Source organism: Poecilia formosa, unplaced genomic scaffold, assembly GCF_000485575.1.
Source record: "Poecilia formosa unplaced genomic scaffold, Poecilia_formosa-5.1.2 Scaffold341, whole genome shotgun sequence".
NCBI classification, from domain to species: Eukaryota; Metazoa; Chordata; class Actinopteri; order Cyprinodontiformes; family Poeciliidae; genus Poecilia; species Poecilia formosa.
In genome coordinates, this window is record NW_006800280.1 from 598,418 (window position 1) to 620,371 (window position 21,954).

At 36.4% G+C, this 21,954-nt stretch overlaps 1 protein-coding gene across 1 annotated transcript; it reads right to left on the reverse strand.

The window, feature by feature from the left end:
• Positions 1 to 12,066: 12,066 nt before the first annotated feature.
• On the reverse strand, positions 12,067 to 14,895 carry LOC103153179 (apolipoprotein L3-like). Its single transcript, XM_016661733.1, has 5 exons — positions 14,820 to 14,895; positions 14,685 to 14,724; positions 14,555 to 14,600; positions 13,317 to 13,731; positions 12,067 to 12,774 (listed from the first exon to the last, which is right to left on the reverse strand). The coding sequence occupies exons 4-5, from the start codon at positions 13,698 to 13,700 to the stop codon at positions 12,292 to 12,294; spliced, it is 867 nt and encodes a 288-aa protein (XP_016517219.1). The 5' UTR covers positions 13,701 to 13,731; positions 14,555 to 14,600; positions 14,685 to 14,724; positions 14,820 to 14,895; the 3' UTR covers positions 12,067 to 12,291.
• Positions 14,896 to 21,954: the final 7,059 nt, after the last annotated feature.

Here is a 21,954-nt window from a genome sequence, read left to right on the forward strand (position 1 = left end):
TGCCGCTGTGGTTGTAGTTGCTGCTGCTGCCGCTGTGGTTGTAGTTGCTGCTGCTGCCGCTGTGGTTGTAGTTGCTGCTGCCGCTGTGGTTGTCTGAGCATTTGTGGCCATAAATGCCCAGGATAGCGTCACCAACAGAACACTGAGGATCAGTAGTTTCTCCATGCCGTCTGGAAAAGGTAAGATAGCTTAATTAAGCAATTAATGGCTTAGCTTCAGTTATATGTGAGATCTTCAAAAAGATAATTAACTTGTCAAATTTTCTAAAATTAAAAAATTCAAATGAATAAGTTTTGCTATACGTTCCTAATTAAACATTTTATACATATTATGAAATATTTTTATAAGAGTAACAAAATATTTTAAGAAATGACTAAATAGGGAGTTATTATTTCATATCTCTAAATAACTTCTATAGGCAGTTATCTAAGCTTCTTTATAGAATTACCACTTAACACTCCTCAGATGGTTAAAACATTCGTTTTTTTTGTATAATATAGTAAAAATATAAAAAGAAAAAAAGAAAATTGAAATTGGTTGTTGTACCTACCTGTAGCTTCTTTTTGTCCTTTGTGCGAAAGATAATTCCTTAGAATGTCTTGTATGTGTGATGTTTAATCCCCCAGGTATGATTTGCAGGTGGATTGTTTCTGATGCCTTCTGATGCTCAGGTGAATCTGGACACCTGTTTACTCCATGTCACTATTTATCTCCTAGAGGAAGGGAGGAGACGGGACAATATGAGGGGGGAAAAATGGTTATAGGTGTGGCATGTTCCCTGTTGAGTTTACTTTAAGGGCCACTCAAAACACAGATTTCATTGTGTCTACTTGTTTCCTTGATTACATCAAGGAAACAAGTAGTTTTTTTCCTAATTTTATCTTATTACGCAGGTATGACATAAGAACATTCTTTTGACGAGACTGGAAAAATGTCTCGGTGTACCTCATACAATTAACTTGGACATGTTAAAAGTCTAAGAACAGACTGTTCTTAGATTGATCGTAGAATTCTAAAATTATTAGAATTCTCAGAGTTTTATTAAAATATTAAAATACTGTAGATTTTCTAAGTGTTAAAATTATGATTTCAAGTGTACAAAGCCCTACTCCAGATTTGATTATGATCTTATTTGTTCAGCACAGATTAAGTAGAAATTTCAGAACTCCATCAAGGCCCTTAGATCTGTCCGAAAATATGTAAGACCTTGGAATATGAAGGGGAAGTAACTTAAAGATATATTTGTATCAAGCCTCTTTACAACAAAAATGATCTCAGAAAATGGCAAAATTAACATGGACAGATTTACAATTGAATAGGTGGAAACATATTCAACTCACAAGATGGGAAAAACTGATTACATTAGTTTCATCAAAAACAGCAAATGCAATAGTGTCTTGTGTGGAGACAATGTTTGAGCTCTGAAATTTTTTTTCTACATTTTTACTTGTAGCTGAAATGACATTGAAACTTTATTGAGATCAAACTTTTTTTGAATAAAATAAAAAGCAATTTGAAATTAATGGACTAGTTTACATGTTTTTGAAACTTTCTTGCAGCAGCTGGCCGTCCTTGACAACCTCTAGTTTCCAATGAATCTAGCTGCTATGGATTACACATTTCTGGCTCCCCAGCTCTATCGTCACTTCTATTCTGACCAAGTGAGATCCCAGCAGTTGGAATTAACATAGCTCTTCATACCTATTATGTGAGGTACCCTATTACAACTGAGAGTGAAAATTGAGACGAGTCTTACACTATCAATAGTAGTCTAAGACTACGGTTAGTCTTAGACTACTATTGATAGTGATGCAAGAGGTTTTAATATCGAACTCTGGTATTATGCTGCACCTTTTTGTTGACACTCTTTCAACCAAATAGAGAAGATTTTTCCTGACAGGTCAAAACACTCTAACTGTGTCTTTTTTGCCCCAGGATGTGATAATAAAATAAAGCAATGTACAAGCGACATTCAAAACCAAACACAAAAATGCAGAAAACTGGTTTGTCAGTGGATTTTCATTTTGCCCCATTGTTTTCCTTGGTTTCTAATTAATACCTACCTAACACAGGCAAGCCTAGACATCGTTGGACCACACCTTATTACAAAGGCGGAGTGTAGTTGGTCATCGCAAAGTTTGCGTTGTTCTTCTCATTGTAGAACAGTTTGTACGTCTTCTTGCTGTGTTTAGTATTTCTGGTATTTCAGGTTGACTTATTTTGGGCTTGTCCTGTTTGGTTGTTTTGCTTTTTTCTGTTTAGATCTTATTTTTCTAATGTCACCGTCTCCATGTATTTGTTTGTGCTTAGTCATTACTTCTAATCATCCTTCCTCACTTGACTCCAGACTCGGATTCCTGACAGGTGTTCAGCATCGTGTTCAGTTTATATACTTGCCAACTTTGCTCCGTTTTTTGTCATACCTTTCTGTCCAGTTCCTGTTAGCTTCCAGTAATCCCTAATGATCATATTTTAATTCAATTAAGACATTCACTCCAACCTGCTGATCATCTTGTATTTGGATTCCCCTAGATAGGTGAAGTAGATGCTGAGACTTGTACTCAGAGATTTAGTAGAACAAGAATCCCTGGTCTGCCATTCTCCACCTCAGCATCTGCTGCCATCGCAATCGTTGTCACATAGTTGGATCATTAGATTTTCTAATGATTGGGTTACACCTTCACATCAAACCTGAATCCTAGCATATACAGCCTAGCCCACATTCCTATGCCCCATCATCTAACCAACAGTCATGAGAATGACAATACAGATGCTGCTAATCCCCCATCGCCCCGATAATATTCCCAGAGTTCCCAGGAAGGATTTAGGAAAATTAGGTTCTCCATGTTCCTCTGTTTCCCAGGGGCTCTGAGAATTACAAGCCTCTCATAGATTCTCTGTCTTCTCAGTCATGTGAGTATGTTCTAGACAATGTTAGGTCACTTCTCCATTGTTCAGCCTCACTGTAACTGGTTAATGTTTGGATTGGTTATACCCCAGTTTGGAGCATCTCCATTTATGGTCTATTCCTTAATCTTGCGGCCGTGAATATAGCCAAGAATGTGGGCAAGGTGTGACTGTGCAAAATACTTTCTAAATAAGGTTTCCAGAGAGACTGAGCAATGGAGAACCTTGAGGTTGTGGTTTTGATGGACTCAAGTAAATTTGCCTCGTTCGGATCGGCACTTCTCTCTTCGTTTGTATTGTAACACTAGTAGGCTTGGTTAACTTTAGAAGGAGCTTAGAGTAGTGAAGGAAGATTGACAGGTTTACTTTTTTCTTTCCTTGCTGTTCTTTTTATGCTACAACAAAAAGAAAACACAACTTTTCATTCCACAATGAGAAAAATAATCTCATTATGACTGTCATGGCTAAGCCATGAGAGGAAACTAGTCAAAAGGAACAGGTTTAATCCACACACAGCATGCATGTTCATGACTAGAGCTTTCCACCTCTTGGTATTGTTCTGCCAGCTTATTGTACTGAAATGCACAAAGATAACTTTTCCACTTAAAACTACTGCTTAAGCCTTTACACATGGGTGTCTCAGGGCTTTAAAACTTGAGTCACATGGGGTTTTCCACATAATACTATCTCATGACATTTCTTAGATTTTTTTTTCTCAAATGCTGATTTTTTTTGCAGTGACTCTGTGATTGCTTTAAAAATTCTTCCTTTCGCCACTGTTGCTTTTTCTCTCAATTGTGGTTAAAGGAATATGAAATAAAATAATAACATGTATTTGGTTGGCATTCACTTGTATGGAAGCAGTTAAACAACAAAACATGTGTAAATATTTCCATTAACACCTGTTCAGTGGAAACAGACCAGACTGACAGGATGCCTGACTCCACCACACCTTGATGGTGCTGTATAAAGTATGAAAATACTACTGTTAAGTATTTTCATACTTTATACAACTTTAGGCTTTGGAAATGAACAGCTTTTATAACTCAGCTCAAAAGCAGGGACTTGGAGCACATATCAGTTTGGAGAGGACAGCTGCAACTTTTGCAAACATATTTATGTTTGTTAATAAAATATTGGTGCTGACTGATTATCATAGCTGACAGAACACCTGTTTCCACTCTTGCATAGACCACACTCACACTCATACTCAACCCTTTAAATCTTTTCGGTTTTCCACAAACTGTTGTATCCAGTTATTTCAAATGATGTTATTTTTTTAGCTTTGAATTTTTTGTTCTTCATTTGACTTCTTCTGTTTTTTTGTAATCAAAGTTTTCAGCTAATTCCAACATTTATACTCAAAATAGGCATTATTTCTGCTAAGATTTATAACCAGAAATTTAGTACATTATTGGTAAAAGTTGAGGCATTTAAGAGTATTGTCCATTTGTACAGTTTTGTCAATTCTGTAAGATTTCAGTTTGTTCTATTTCCTATAGCTGATTTGAACTCATTCCATTGAGACCACACTCATGCTGACACTGAAGAATGAGTATGAGAAGTTTCAGTGTACACCTGTTTTTTGTTTTTTTCTTCCAGCTACATTGCTTGCACTCACTCTTAAACTTGATCTAGAATCATCAGTTAACTTAACCTGACCACATGTGTGTGCTGTGGAAGGACAATGGAGTACAAAACACATATTGTTTTCCCTGTCACCACATCATGAGCTGGATTAATGTTCATATGTCAATTTTTGAACGTAACAATGATGTGTTCCAAATTTGCAAAGATGAATCAGCCCTAAAACTTTTACAAGAAACATTTTGGAAAAAAAAATGTGGATAGTCTGCTCTGGAAAAACATCATCTTCTTATGAGTGGAATATTTTCTAATAGCAGTGTGAAACTGGTGTTTTCTGATGCTGGTCCTTCTTTTACATGCTTTTCTGCTTCAAATTCCTGTGTTTATGTTGACAGATAGTTACAGTGCTTTTCCATAATCAGACGTCATGCTTGTGAGTTAATTCATTGCTTTAGGGAAGGCATGTTAAGCACAGAGCAACACCTGAAGGCACAGGGTTGAGAAATGCTTGACTAGCCAACTGCTTGTGAACTCCCTGTTCCCACCAACATTACAAATAAGTTCAAATTTCACTGTTTCTAATGAAATTTAATGAATTGTGGCAGCAGATTTAAAAAAACAAAAAACACAAAACAATAAACAGTTAATCATTTTAAAAATCTAAATAAAGAACATTCAGAAGAAATATAACAAAGACTTGGGAGCAGTTTGACAGTTTGTATCCACATTTTGCTACTTGTCAACTTCCAGCCATTTTTCTCTGATAAAAAAATAGCATATACATATGTATTTAAAACATGCCAGTATATCTTTCATCAGATAAATAATTCAGATTATTTATATTATTTTTTATGAAGTTTATAAAATTGTATACTATTTTCACCAATTGTGGTTTTGATGTTCCGGGTGTTGTATTCATTAAGTATGAGAAATTACCTGGATAGCAGATATTTACTGGTGTAACACACCTTCCAGTAGGCTACTTCTGGAAGACTACTAATTTTAACATTTGTTCCTATCGGCAAATGTGAAACATTGCAATAAACTCAGTTGTAAAACATATTGAACAGAGTTAAGTCAGTGTTAGTCAATAGAGATTGAGAGGCCACATGCTAATCTCACCATTTCATCCCATAAACCAATGCTTGCATACCAAATGGAGTATAGGTTAATGTTAGTCAACATACTAGTGGTAATCCACAAGCTACTGATAGCATTTTAGCTAACTGTGGCATTTTAGCCAAGTTTGATTTATATACTAAGGTTTGCATACTGAATGGAATAAGTAAATATTAGTCAATATGCTAGTGATAGCTGACATACTTATGGTAGCAATTAAGCTAAGATTAGCACTTTAGCTACTTTTCGTATTAAAGCTAAACTTAACATAATGAATGGAGTAAGTCAATGTTAGACAATATGGTAGTGATAGCACATATGGTTTTTATGTGCTAAAAACACATGTGCATTTTAGCTAACCTTATAATTTTAGCTTATAAACCAACATTTACATACTAAAGGGAGAAAGTCACTGTGAATAAACATGTTGTAGGAACAGCTCTTTATTTTTCTTTCTCTTATCTTTGTCTTTTCATATCCAAAAAGTCGGATATGAAAAGAAAAAGAAATAAAAAAATATATATAATGGCAAAAGTTTAAAAGGACCAGCACCCAATAACAATAAACAACAATACGACTCAAGACAGCAACAATAATGTTAGTAATATTAATCATAAAATAATATTCAGTGCAAGTAGCCTACATCTTTTTTGATGGGTGCGGTAAGGGACCTGAATGGTGGATAGGGGGCGCTGGCCCAAAAAAGATTGAGAAACACTGCTCTAGACTCTATAAGGACAAAAATATTTAACTTTAAACATAACAGTTGTGTGCTTAAGTATTATTTTATCATTCAAATAAAAGCACTTTTTATCTGTATGCTGCCACATTACATTAATGGGAAAACATGTTCAGTATTTGGTTTAAAGGAGACCACTCATCGAACGCATACAGCTATCTATTAATATCAGAACAGTTAATGGGTAACTTTTGCAATACATTCTGCCTTAACTGGCCTTTTGAGGATGTTTGTGATCTTGATGTGGCCCAAAACAAAAATGAGTTTGACAACCCTGCCTTAAAGCATTGTTAAGCTTTTTTTGTTTGTTTTTCCCAACCAAATATTGTAATTCTACCTTGATCACCAACATGCCACATGAGATCAGCCTTGCGCCTTATTTGCCCAAGGCTGGCCTGAATATCGTCTTAAACAAATATAAAATAGCAAACCTCAAACAACTTCTAGTTCCTCATAGTCAGTCTCCAACTTATTTATGTAATTCTGCCATTCTTGCAGGTCATTCCATCAGATTGTTTGCAGATGAAGACTGTTTTTATTTCTCCACCCCATTCGTGCCCCCATGTTGTCAAAGCAATAACAAATTAGCATGAAACTAAGCAACAGTAGTGAAATTGGACAGACCTGCCAAACAGCAACCCTTGACGCAAACGAGTGTCTCTCTGACAGGTTGCCTTTATTTCAACATTGGTTTGTGACATTCCTGCAATTCTTTATGTATTCACTTTGCATATGTCTTGGTGATGTGCTGTGAGAATGTTGACACCCTTGTCATACAGCACAGTTTGACTAAGATACAAAGTACATAGATGACTTCATCAGATCCGGGTTGTCTGTTTGGCTGCATCAAAACCTGCTGGGGGGGAAGGAATGTAGCAAGTCAGTCAGCAGAAAACCTGCACACTTTTCCCTTGACCGGCAGGTAATCAATAGGTCAAACATTTAAAAACTGGCTTTTGTGTTTATTCATTAAATATGTATAACTGAAATCTCCCTCTTCAGTAAATTGAACCTAGCAGTATGTTCTCTATTGTATCTTCTTTCTTTACATAAAATTGATGAGTTTTTTTGTTGTTGTTTTTTTTACCAGTTTCTTTTCAGGATTTTCTTTTTGTAAACATTTCAATAAAGAAAATGTGTTGATTTCCTCTTATTATCAGAAGATACGCTATTTTGTTTTGAAGGGTTACTTAGTCCTAAATGCAAGCTGAACTTTAAGGATGTCTGGGCTGAATTCTGGGTACTGACCACAGTATGTCTATCTTGTGAAAATAACTTGTTCCAGATGTCTTAACATTTCCATTCCTTTGTGCTCTTCTGAAACTACACATTATGAGCGTCCAAGACTTTGAAGAATTTAGTCCTGTCGTAATAAGGAGAGGACACTTATATGTGCAGACGCAGTACCTGTGAGATACAGACGGGATACAGATACAAGGAGAGGCAATAGGAGTGAAATGGAGAGTCTCATGCAGCTTTGTTGCCTTTGAGTAAGGACCCTGAAAAGTCCCTGCATCTCTTGTTTTGCAACTGACAGGCGACAGCTGAAAGCACTCCAGTAAAGGTGTGTATGCTTCTCTGGAGGGACATTTTTAGAATCTCCAACTCCCCATTTTTTTTCCAAAGTGCACCGAAGACTCGGCAACATTTCCATGCTTTCTACCTCTTGATTGACAGAGATCAGCCTCTGTAATTCAGATCCTGCTCAATATTTCCCTCACCACTTTCATGGCCCCTGAAAGGCAAACCCTGCCTGGAAAACATCTGCATATCATTCAAAAGACATCACCTTGCTGATTCCTACATGCATTTCTGAACCCGTACTGACCGATCTTCATAAATGTGTTGTCATGACAGTCTTATGACTAGCAGATCTCTCTCGCACGGTAAATTGTTTGTATGCTTTGTTCCAAAGAATGCTGCATCTGCATTCATGGTGAGAGGTGATGTTTGACAATTAAAGGCTTTGGAGTAGAAAAAACACACCACGCGCTCAAGGTCAAGACCGACATGGAGCCATGGAAATTTCTGGTACCACAGCTTTTGAAAGGCCAAGACATACATGGTTCAAGCACTGTTTCACAATGAATTTTGGATCTGGTTGACTGGGCTTACCGATCCAGCTTGTAACTGTTACCGATGACACATAACAGAAGCATTGTCTGCTTGTCTCTCATCTTTATCTTTATCTTCATTGTCTTTACCTTCCCCCCTGTCCTCTTGTCTGTCCGTTTCTCCCTCATCCTCACTCCTGGCCACCCCTTCATATCTTAAGGGGTATTTAAACTTCTGGTTTCAACTGTAGCTTTTGTGGTTCTAAGCAACTTTTGTTTAGGTTGCCCTTGTTTAATGGATGCAATTTTTGCCATATTTATTACATTGAAATAAGTATATTACAATGTAATATACTTATTACTTTGTAAAAGTTAGCAAAAAGTTTTGCTAACTTTGCTAAAGTTTTCACTCTTTGAGTATATATATATTTTTTTTTATAAAAACAGTTAAAACAAAGAAGCCTGACTTAAAAGAAAGTCATTCTGATATTAAAAACTGAAATGCAAAAGAAACCAGTTACATTTTTCTGGAACTTTTACGTACGCATCAGGTTTGACACTATGCTTCCTTTTTAAAAAGCAGTGTTTATTTCTTTATATGGCCTATTGTTTAATACAGTCTAGTTATTGTAAAGAACAATATGTTGCCTTCATTTGTTTACTTGTGATTGTACTCATCAGAATCACTCCATGGTTTTGTTGTCACAAAAGTCGGAGCCCTCTCCCTCAGTCTAGAGCTGAAGCACTGCTTTGTGGGTCGTACTCTTGACAAAGCCGTGGGTAAAAAACACAACCCTGTCCTAAAGATATATGGCAAATGGAAAGTGTAACTATTCACTTCAGCACACACAAAGAATAAACCAGTGAGAGGCTGGCGACAAACAATGTGGATCACATAAGTCAGTGAGTGGTCCAACCTGCTTTAGCACACATATCTCGTTCTTCGCCGTCACCTGTCTCTCACGTCAACGTGGAGCATTTCTTGGCCCGGTGCCGCTTCATGTTTGCTTTTATCAGTTCTCATCCATCTTAAGGGCACCTGGCACTTCGATTAGAGCGATGTTTACATTGTTTGGGTAATTCCGAAACATTGACTTCATTCTTCACACATTTTTTTCTTCTTTTTTTTTTTTTTCAAAAGTATTTGTTGCAGTGACTGGGGTCAATGTCCTGTTGTTGAGGCCCAGTTGTTTGACTCTCACCTGCTGTCAAGACAAGTCAGCTCACATTAGTTTTTTGAGATATTTTCATACACAGGTTGACAAGGTGACTGAGGTATAGAGAAGTCTTGCCCCTGTGCTTATAAATGTGTAAAAGAGCCAAATGTTTCCGTTTGTTTGAAGCCATTTTTAGAAATGTACTGTAAGCTGTCGCTGTCTTCATTTCAAATAGAAGAAATTTTTAAGATTTTAGGATCTAATTTTTCAGAAACTTTTGTGTTTTAAACTCTAAGATCTTCTAGTGTTTATATTTAAAATTTTATTCTGATGGGCCACAGTTTACTCTCATCAGCTTACTGCAATGTGAGCATTTTTTTAAACATATTTAGTTTTCACCAAGCACTGTTTAAATTGTAAAATTTTACCAAGTGTTTGTGGTCTAGTTACTGTACAGTTGTAATAAGACAAGACTTAACTTGCAATTAACTTTTCAGGAAGATATAGGAGCTTGTTTTAAGTCAATAATTAATTGGTACTGATGAATAAGAACTAGTTTCACAGGCAGATTTTTTTCACTTGTAACATGGTCTTGTTATAAGTGAAATAATCTGCCAGTGGAGCTAGTTCATATTTAATTACATATTAAGGACTTGTTTAGTTAAAAACTAACTTACAAGTAACGTTTTAGAATATTATACAAGTTTGTTGTGTCTTATTTTAAGTGTACAAAGATATTTGGACTAGAAAGTAGACCAAAAATACTTTTTGTGTTTTTGCAGTGATAAATAATGACACTGGAGTTAAATGTTTTAACTCCAGCTGTATTCAACTCATTTTAACAAGTTCCTTTATGATATTTCTAATAAAAAATATGACATTAAAAGAGGATTTTTCAGTATTTTATGCAACTCCTACTGTAGTCACTGCCGGTGATGACAGTAATCTAAAGATACACATTTAATGTAATTTAAATTACAGGGCACTCGCCTTCTAAAGTTAATGAAATTTGCACCTAACACACAAAAAAAAGGTAGATTTGATTGAATTAAAACCAATCTTAAACTATATAAACAAGTTTGTTTGGAGGTTCCTATTGGTTATTTAAGACATGAAAGGCCATTTGCATGAACAAGTGTCCATTTTGCCACGTAAACACCTTGAACGGGTTAGTGCAGATTCTTTCATTACTCACACCCACATGACCGACAAAAGAGCAAATGAGTTTTTCTGGAACTGGAACTTCCAATAAAGTCTATTCTATTCTATTCTATTCTATTCCTTTTTACTGTAACTTATCTTCTGTTTCACTGAAAGGCAGATTTTCAGCCTTTCAGTGGAACCCATTGCAAATGAAATCTTGATCTCTACGTGGTTTTAGTATGATTAAATAAAGGAAAATGGAAAAATAATGTTTCCTTAATAAAAGACTAGATTTAGTTATTACATAGGGTTTAACCGCAACACAACCACAAGTTTGAGGTTTCAGTCAGCCACCACTGAAGATTAGATTTATTTATTTTTTTTAAGTACAGTAGCTGAACTGCAGGTATTAACAGTAAGCACAGAGATTGGGAAGGATAATTTGAGGTGTGAATACTTGATTGACATAAACACAAAGTTTTACTGTCCAACTCAACCTGCTCCAACTACAGGAGAGTAACAGGAATGAGAAAAAGAAATCCCCAAAGGGGCTTTTAAAGGAAATACATGAACTATGTTTGAGAAGGAAGCTATTTAAAAAAAAAAAAAAAAAAAAAAAATTCCTGGATTTTGTTGTGATCATCAAGGCTGAGGTTTGTTTTTGTGCAATTTTTTTTCCATACATTTGAATTCTCAGTGCCCACAGTGATTCTCCAGAATCACCTCTATAGTTCAATAAAAGTTTACATTTTATTGCGTTTACATTCAGCCAGTCTCAGTGGAACAAAGTCTATTGTCAAGTTTTAAACTTTTGAAGTTCCATTTGAACTTGACAAGTTGTAGCCTCCTTTTCCACCAACCAGAAAAGTCAGCTCTGTCATCCACACTGGGTGGGGTTGAGTGTACCGTCTTCCATCTGGACTCAAGTGAGGGTTTTTTCTTTAAAATGATCAGTTTTATGACGTTTTGAGTGATAAGTGTCACCTGGTTATTAACACGAGGGCGCCAACTCTGTTTTTCAACAATTTTGCAACTAAAAACATTCCTTTTCTTTGGCTATGATACAAAACATCTTAGTGACCGTAATTACTCATTATTGGCTGCATTTTAACTTCCTTTGTTCTATGTTTTCCAGTTTACTGTTCATGCTGAAAACATCTGACAGAAATTTTTTTTTCCCTCCAGACGTGCTTTGATAATGCGGCCCTTCCACATTTTTTCAGGCCTTCATGCTGGCATTGCGGCGCAAGCACGCGGTGTTCATGCAGTGTTTACTGGAATATTTTCTGATCAAAACTGGTCTCCTCGTGTCTCTACTTCCTGGTTTCAGCCATCCACATGTTACGTCATTAGCCAAACATAAAATACAAATAAACCACTTTTATTAAAGAGGAAAAGGCACACATTCAGAATAATTACAACATTTTAGTCAAGTATATTTAAAAAGAATCTAGTAAAATATTTTTGAAAAAAGTATCTTTTCAGCAACGACTGGAAAAAAAACTACCAAAGCTATTGCCCCATTTTGGTTTCTTTGTCTTCTTAAAACCGGGATGCTTGATTTTAAATACGTAGCCACCACCCCTCAGTCTTCAAGTTCAATAAGCTTCTTCAGGTCAGACTTCAACATCTCCTCATCCTCCTCCTCCTCTTCAACCTCCACCTCTATCCCATCCATAGTTTTTTGCAGCTCTTCTTTGATTCGGTTCAGCTCCAGCAACCCGTCCTGCAGGTCCTTACACACCTCTCGGATCTTGGTGGCAAACTCCGTCTTCGCGCCCTTTTTCAGCTCCATGGAATCCTTCGCCAGGAAGAACACGTCCAGAGCCAGGAAGAGGCCCGACATGACTCCCGTGGTGACGCTCATCACCTGCGCGGCTTTAGCAGCGCCGCCGGCGACGCTCAGAACCTGGACGGTGCTGATCAGGCTTTCCGTGTTGATGACTAAAGCCTTCCCAGCCCGACCGCCCTCCTTCATTACATGTTTGACGTTCTGATTCAGGTGCTTCTTCGAGATGCTCTCGGCGTACTTCTCGAAGTTCCACTCCTCGAGCGTCTCCATCCCTTCCTGAAAGGATCGCAAGTTTTGCTCTTATGAATCGGCATCCGACACATTTCTAAACAACTGACACTAAGAAATCATCACACAAAAAGAAAAACTAATATACTTGGGCAACTGTGCATCAAAATAAAGTACATTTCTGCCAAAAAAAAACAAAAACAAAAAAACAACCCTCAACTGTCAAAATTTCTAGGAAAAAAAACTCAGAACACAAGTTGAAAGTGATCAACTTTTTGAATTTAGAACATTTTTCAAAAGTTGAAAATGTTCAAGGAAAAAAAAAAATATTGTAAATTTCTGCCAAAAACACTTCTAGAAAAGAATTGGAAATGTCTGAGTTTCAAGAGTTGAACATTTTCAACTTAAAAATGTTCTTAATTTAAAAAGTTTAACATTTTCAGCTTTTGGAAATGTTCTGAGCTTTTTCTAGAAAATTTGAGGATTGTTTTTTTTAGTGGAAATTTACTCTTTTTTTTTAAATCAACGATGTCCCCAATACGTCGTCATACTAATCTACTCCAACGTCTAGAATGTGTACACGTTCTGACCTGTAAGAACTCCAAGCAGTCCTTGATGTCCTTAATTTCATCCTGGTAATCTTGGATCATCTTCTCCACCTTCTTGCGGTCGGTCTTTGAATGCAATGTGTCCGTGATGTTGGCCGAGGCAGACGTCAGGCCGCCCGCCGTGGCGATGCCGATGCCCACCGCTGTGACGATGAGCGACGTCCCCGCCGTGAAGGGCGCCAGAATGAGCCCGGTGATGGTGGTGACTGACCCGGCAACGCTGGCCACCCCGCCGCCCACGCTGGCAGTCACCGTCTTCTTGTGGAAGTTGTCTGCCAAGTCGGCCAAGGAGAGGAGTTCCAGGATTCGCTGCTGGAGGGAGGCGCCGCGCTGGTTGAAGAAGCGAACAAAAAGACGCGCGGCCATGAAGACTCGGTCGGCGGCTTGTTCCACCACTCTAATCAACAGAATGAAAAAAATAAATAAAAAAGGTAAAGGAAATGGCAACTACAAATATGCATCTTATGTAAGGTTGAAATTAGGGATATGCTAATTGCCAAGTTATCTAAACACGGTAGAACAACAACAACCTATTGTCTTCACTAAACGCTTTCCCACAGCGTTCTGCGGATTTGTTTAATCAAAATAATGTAATACTTCAAAGTTTTTAGTGGTTCTCCATCAGTGTTTCTCACTGTGGGAGAGAAACACTGGTTAACATGTTGTGCTGCGTTGTTTATTTGTATCGTATTGTCTTAAGTTATGTTTCCTTCTTTCATAGAGTGTTAGGGTTTTTTTTGGGGTTTTTTTCTTAAGTCTAATCTCATCTACTTACAGTATCTTACTCATTCTTGTATTTTATTGCTTTTTTTTTTTTACCTCCTGGCCATGAGACTACAAATAGCCTTTTGGCTAACTGGCATTTCATAGCTCATGAATTGTCATGCGTTTGATTAAACTGTCTCCTTTCACATGCATCCAATGAAATTAGGTTTCATTATGTTCCAAGCAAAGGTACCAAATACAGTTCTGACACACACACTGGATTGGGACTCTCCATATAAACAGATGCCTAATTTGAAATGTATGATCATCAATGGAGATGATTAGAAAAATAAAGCAATAGAGACAGCTATAGAAGAAACCATAAAATGAGAACATTTAAGCTGCAGTTCAAACAAGTATTGTCTTAAATTAGCAATTTCTTGCTCTTCATTTTAAATCAAACTCAAAAAAAAAAAAAAAAAAAAAAATCCAACATGCTCATTTGTTTTACATACTCTTCAGCATCATCATTCTGGTTCGCTTCATTCCACTCATCCCATCCTTGGAGTCAGAGAAGACAAAAAAAAAAGTTACCTTTATGAAGTTTCAGCTGCAGTGAACAAAAACTACTGAGAGCAAAGCTACCTTCAACAGTTTTCCACCATGAGAGGAGGCCTTCCTCATCCTGCAAATAAATATATATATATTAAATGTTTTTCAGGATGCGTCTGGCTACTCAAATATAATCAGTGAAGCGTAGATCAAAAGAAACAGGCGTACGTCCAGAGGGTCCAGTTGTGTTCCTTCACCAGGTACTGGTACTTCAGCCAGCTGTAGTGTTTGAACTTCAACGTCCTCCTACAGCAAGGATAACATATTTTAGAGTTAACTTTAAAAAAGACCAAATGACAGACGGCATCAAAAAGATTCAAATGTCCAATTCAGAAATGATACATCTTAGTAAAATTGTCTCTCCAGTGAACTCATGTTTTATCATGTCAGCTCTTATCAGATGATTGCAGTGTTCACCCTGTTAATAACAACCTAAATGTAAATGTATTGATCTACTTTCCTGTCCTAATCTGATTTTTGTGAGTCTTTATTCCAGAAATTTTTCTCCTTATTTATGCATTTAGAATTCAGTTGGCTTCTGTTTATTTATATGATGTTTTTGTGAGGCAATTTACAAAAAATAAAATAAAATCACTTCTATTCAATTGCATACATTCCAACTGATCCTAGTTGTCAAACAGTGCAGTAAGTTTTACTAATCAAAGTAGTTTCTATTTAAAGGAAACCCAGATTATTGCACACTGCTAAAATAAAATCTTAAATGATTTTGGTCTAGTTTCTAGTGCAAATATCTTGGTTTTGTCTTTTTTCTGACTCCCAAGTAATTTTTCAGTAAGATGTAGCAGCTTGTTTTAAATAAATAATTTCTTAAAGACAAAAAAGTACTAGTTCCACTGGAAGATTTGTTTCCCCAACTTATAACATGGGAAATATGAAATAATTTGCCAGTGAAACTAGTACTTCAGTTTCGATATTAAGAAATTATTTACTTAAAAAACAAAAAAAAAACTCCCATCTTGATGAAAAGTTACTTGAACGTTAGTTTTGTCTCATGTCAAGTGTGCAAAAAAAAAAAAAAAAAAAAAAAAATCAGTTCAGCTGTCCTTGAGTGGAAAACAAAAACAACTTTTCATGTGATGACCATCCACATGCCAACAGGAAATGCAGCAACATTTCCTGACAGGAGCCCAATGACCTTAAAAACGCCGTGGGATGCATTGAGCTCATCGGGTTATTAGAGGACACAGTGACTTCATGGGTTAATCCATTTCCCTTTTCTGAAACTGTGCTACAATTGCCACAGCTCATACAANAAACATTGCAATAAACTCAGTTGTAAAACATATTGAACAGAGTTAAGTCAGTGTTAGTCAATAGAGATTGAGAGGCCACATGCTAATCTCACCATTTCATCCCATAAACCAATGCTTGCATACCAAATGGAGTATAGGTTAATGTTAGTCAACATACTAGTGGTAATCCACAAGCTACTGATAGCATTTTAGCTAACTGTGGCATTTTAGCCAAGTTTGATTTATATACTAAGGTTTGCATACTGAATGGAATAAGTAAATATTAGTCAATATGCTAGTGATAGCTGACATACTTATGGTAGCAATTAAGCTAAGATTAGCACTTTAGCTACTTTTCGTATTAAAGCTAAACTTAACATAATGAATGGAGTAAGTCAATGTTAGACAATATGGTAGTGATAGCACATATGGTTTTTATGTGCTAAAAACACGTGCATTTTAGCTAACCTTATAATTTTAGCTTATAAACCAACATTTACATACTAAAGGGAGAAAGTCACTGTGAATAAACATGTTGTAGGAACAGCTCTTTATTTTTCTTTCTCTTATCTTTGTCTTTTCATATGCAAAAAGTCGGATATGAAAAGAAAAAGAAATAAAAAAATATATATAATGGCAAAAGTTTAAAAGGACCAGCACCCAATAACAATAAACAACAATACGACTCAAGACAGCAACAATAATGTTAGGAATATTAATCATAAAATAATATTCAGTGCAAGTAGCCTACATCTTTTTTGATGGGTGCGGTAAGGGACCTGAATGGTGGATAGGGGGCGCTGGCCCAAAAAAGATTGAGAAACACTGCTCTAGACTCTATAAGGACAAAAATATTTAACTTTAAACATAACAGTTGTGTGCTTAAGTATTATTTTATCATTCAAATAAAAGCACTTTTTATCTGTATGCTGCCACATTACATTAATGGGAAAACATGTTCAGTATTTGGTTTAAAGGAGACCACTCATTGAACGCATACAGCTATCTATTAATATCAGAACAGTTAATGGGTAACTTTTGCAATACATTCTGCCTTAACTGGCCTTTTGAGGATGTTTGTGATCTTGATGTGGCCCAAAACAAAAATGAGTTTGACAACCCTGCCTTAAAGCATTGTTAAGCTTTTTTTGTTTGTTTTTCCCAACCAAATATTGTAATTCTACCTTGATCACCAACATGCCACATGAGATCAGCCTTGCGCCTTATTTGCCCAAGGCTGGCCTGAATATCGTCTTAAACAAATATAAAATAGCAAACCTCAAACAACTTCTAGTTCCTCATAGTCAGTCTCCAACTTATTTATGTAATTCTGCCATTCTTGCAGGTCATTCCATCAGATTGTTTGCAGATGAAGACTGTTTTTATTTCTCCACCCCATTCGTGCCCCCATGTTGTCAAAGCAATAACAAATTAGCATGAAACTAAGCAACAGTAGTGAAATTGGACAGACCTGCCAAACAGCAACCCTTGACGCAAACGAGTGTCTCTCTGACAGGTTGCCTTTATTTCAACATTGGTTTGTGACATTCCTGCAATTCTTTATGTGTTCACTTTGCATGTCTTGGTGATGTGCTGTGAGAATGTTGACACCCTTGTCATACAGCACAGTTTGACTAAGATACAAAGTACATAGATGACTTCATCAGATCCGGGTTGTCTGTTTGGCTGCATCAAAACCTGCTGGGGGGGAAGGAATGTAGCAAGTCAGTCAGCAGAAAACCTGCACACTTTTCCCTTGACCGGCAGGTAATCAATAGGTCAAACATTTAAAAACTGGCTTTTGTGTTTATTCATTAAATATGTATAACTGAAATCTCCCTCTTCAGTAAATTGAACCTAGCAGTATGTTCTCTATTGTATCTTCTTTCTTTACATAAAATTGATGAGTTTTTTTGTTGTTGTTTTTTTTACCAGTTTCTTTTCAGGATTTTCTTTTTGTAAACATTTCAATAAAGAAAATGTGTTGATTTCCTCTTATTATCAGAAGATACGCTATTTTGTTTTGAAGGGTTACTTAGTCCTAAATGCAAGCTGAACTTTAAGGATGTCTGGGCTGAATTCTGGGTACTGACCACAGTATGTCTATCTTGTGAAAATAACTTGTTCCAGATGTCTTAACATTTCCATTCCTTTGTGCTCTTCTGAAACTACACATTATGAGCGTCCAAGACTTTGAAGAATTTAGTCCTGTCGTAATAAGGAGAGGACACTTATATGTGCAGACGCAGTACCTGTGAGATACAGACGGGATACAGATACAAGGAGAGGCAATAGGAGTGAAATGGAGAGTCTCATGCAGCTTTGTTGCCTTTGAGTAAGGACCCTGAAAAGTCCCTGCATCTCTTGTTTTGCAACTGACAGGCGACAGCTGAAAGCACTCCAGTAAAGGTGTGTATGCTTCTCTGGAGGGACATTTTTAGAATCTCCAACTCCCCATTTTTTTTCCAAAGTGCACCGAAGACTCGGCAACATTTCCATGCTTTCTACCTCTTGATTGACAGAGATCAGCCTCTGTAATTCAGATCCTGCTCAATATTTCCCTCACCACTTTCATGGCCCCTGAAAGGCAAACCCTGCCTGGAAAACATCTGCATATCATTCAAAAGACATCACCTTGCTGATTCCTACATGCATTTCTGAACCCGTACTGACCGATCTTCATAAATGTGTTGTCATGACAGTCTTATGACTAGCAGATCTCTCTCGCACGGTAAATTGTTTGTATGCTTTGTTCCAAAGAATGCTGCATCTGCATTCATGGTGAGAGGTGATGTTTGACAATTAAAGGCTTTGGAGTAGAAAAAACACACCACGCGCTCAAGGTCAAGACCGACATGGAGCCATGGAAATTTCTGGTACCACAGCTTTTGAAAGGCCAAGACATACATGGTTCAAGCACTGTTTCACAATGAATTTTGGATCTGGTTGACTGGGCTTACCGATCCAGCTTGTAACTGTTACCGATGACACATAACAGAAGCATTGTCTGCTTGTCTCTCATCTTTATCTTTATCTTCATTGTCTTTACCTTCCCCCCTGTCCTCTTGTCTGTCCGTTTCTCCCTCATCCTCACTCCTGGCCACCCCTTCATATCTTAAGGGGTATTTAAACTTCTGGTTTCAACTGTAGCTTTTGTGGTTCTAAGCAACTTTTGTTTAGGTTGCCCTTGTTTAATGGATGCAATTTTTGCCATATTTATTACATTGAAATAAGTATATTACAATGTAATATACTTATTACTTTGTAAAAGTTAGCAAAAAGTTTTGCTAACTTTGCTAAAGTTTTCACTCTTTGAGTATATATATATTTTTTTTTATAAAAACAGTTAAAACAAAGAAGCCTGACTTAAAAGAAAGTCATTCTGATATTAAAAACTGAAATGCAAAAGAAACCAGTTACATTTTTCTGGAACTTTTACGTACGCATCAGGTTTGACACTATGCTTCCTTTTTAAAAAGCAGTGTTTATTTCTTTATATGGCCTATTGTTTAATACAGTCTAGTTATTGTAAAGAACAATATGTTGCCTTCATTTGTTTACTTGTGATTGTACTCATCAGAATCACTCCATGGTTTTGTTGTCACAAAAGTCGGAGCCCTCTCCCTCAGTCTAGAGCTGAAGCACTGCTTTGTGGGTCGTACTCTTGACAAAGCCGTGGGTAAAAAACACAACCCTGTCCTAAAGATATATGGCAAATGGAAAGTGTAACTATTCACTTCAGCACACACAAAGAATAAACCAGTGAGAGGCTGGCGACAAACAATGTGGATCACATAAGTCAGTGAGTGGTCCAACCTGCTTTAGCACACATATCTCGTTCTTCGCCGTCACCTGTCTCTCACGTCAACGTGGAGCATTTCTTGGCCCGGTGCCGCTTCATGTTTGCTTTTATCAGTTCTCATCCATCTTAAGGGCACCTGGCACTTCGATTAGAGCGATGTTTACATTGTTTGGGTAATTCCGAAACATTGACTTCATTCTTCACACATTTTTTTCTTCTTTTTTTTTTTTTTCAAAAGTATTTGTTGCAGTGACTGGGGTCAATGTCCTGTTGTTGAGGCCCAGTTGTTTGACTCTCACCTGCTGTCAAGACAAGTCAGCTCACATTAGTTTTTTGAGATATTTTCATACACAGGTTGACAAGGTGACTGAGGTATAGAGAAGTCTTGCCCCTGTGCTTATAAATGTGTAAAAGAGCCAAATGTTTCCGTTTGTTTGAAGCCATTTTTAGAAATGTACTGTAAGCTGTCGCTGTCTTCATTTCAAATAGAAGAAATTTTTAAGATTTTAGGATCTAATTTTTCAGAAACTTTTGTGTTTTAAACTCTAAGATCTTCTAGTGTTTATATTTAAAATTTTATTCTGATGGGCCACAGTTTACTCTCATCAGCTTACTGCAATGTGAGCATTTTTTTTAAACATATTTAGTTTTCACCAAGCACTGTTTAAATTGTAAAATTTTACCAAGTGTTTTTGGTCTAGTTACAGTACAGTTGTAATAAGACGAAACTTAACTTGCAATTAACTTTTCAGGAAGATATAGGAGCTTGTTTTAAGTCAATAATTAATTGGTACTGATGAATAAGAACTAGTTTCACAGGCAGATTTTTTTCACTTGTAACATGGTCTTGTTATAAGTGAAATAATCTGCCAGTGGAGCTAGTTCATATTTAATTACATATTAAGGACTTGTTTAGTTAAAAACTAACTTACAAGTAACGTTTTAGAATATTATACAAGTTTGTTGTGTCTTATTTTAAGTGTACAAAGATATTTGGACTAGAAAGTAGACCAAAAATACTTTTTGTGTTTTTGCAGTGATAAATAATGACACTGGAGTTAAATGTTTTAACTCCAGCTGTATTCAACTCATTTTAACAAGTTCCTTTATGATATTTCTAATAAAAAATATGACATTAAAAGAGGATTTTTCAGTATTTTATGCAACTCCTACTGTAGTCACTGCCGGTGATGACAGTAATCTAAAGATACACATTTAATGTAATTTAAATTACAGGGCACTCGCCTTCTAAAGTTAATGAAATTTGCACCTAACACACAAAAAAAAGGTAGATTTGATTGAATTAAAACCAATCTTAAACTATATAAACAAGTTTGTTTGGAGGTTCCTATTGGTTATTTAAGACATGAAAGGCCATTTGCATGAACAAGTGTCCATTTTGCCACGTAAACACCTTGAACGGGTTAGTGCAGATTCTTTCATTACTCACACCCACATGACCGACAAAAGAGCAAATGAGTTTTTCTGGAACTGGAACTTCCAATAAAGTCTATTCTATTCTATTCTATTCTATTCCTTTTTACTGTAACTTATCTTCTGTTTCACTGAAAGGCAGATTTTCAGCCTTTCAGTGGAACCCATTGCAAATGAAATCTTGATCTCTACGTGGTTTTAGTATGATTAAATAAAGGAAAATGGAAAAATAATGTTTCCTTAATAAAAGACTAGATTTAGTTATTACATAGGGTTTAACCGCAACACAACCACAAGTTTGAGGTTTCAGTCAGCCACCACTGAAGATTAGATTTATTTATTTTTTTTAAGTACAGTAGCTGAACTGCAGGTATTAACAGTAAGCACAGAGATTGGGAAGGATAATTTGAGGTGTGAATACTTGATTGACATAAACACAAAGTTTTACTGTCCAACTCAACCTGCTCCAACTACAGGAGAGTAACAGGAATGAGAAAAAGAAATCCCCAAAGGGGCTTTTAAAGGAAATACATGAACTATGTTTGAGAAGGAAGCTATTAAAAAAAAAAAAAAAGAAAACTTCCTGAATTTTGTTGTGATCATCAAGGCTGAGATTTGTTTTTGTGCAATTTTTTTTTTTTTTCCCCCCATACGTTTGAATTCTCAGTGCCCACAGTTATTCTCCAGAATCACCTCTATAGTTCAATAAAAGTTTACATTTTATTGAGTTTACATTCAGCCAGTCTCAGTGGAACAAAGTCTATTGTCAAGTTTTAAACTTTTGAAGTTCCATTTGAACTTGACAAGTTGTAGC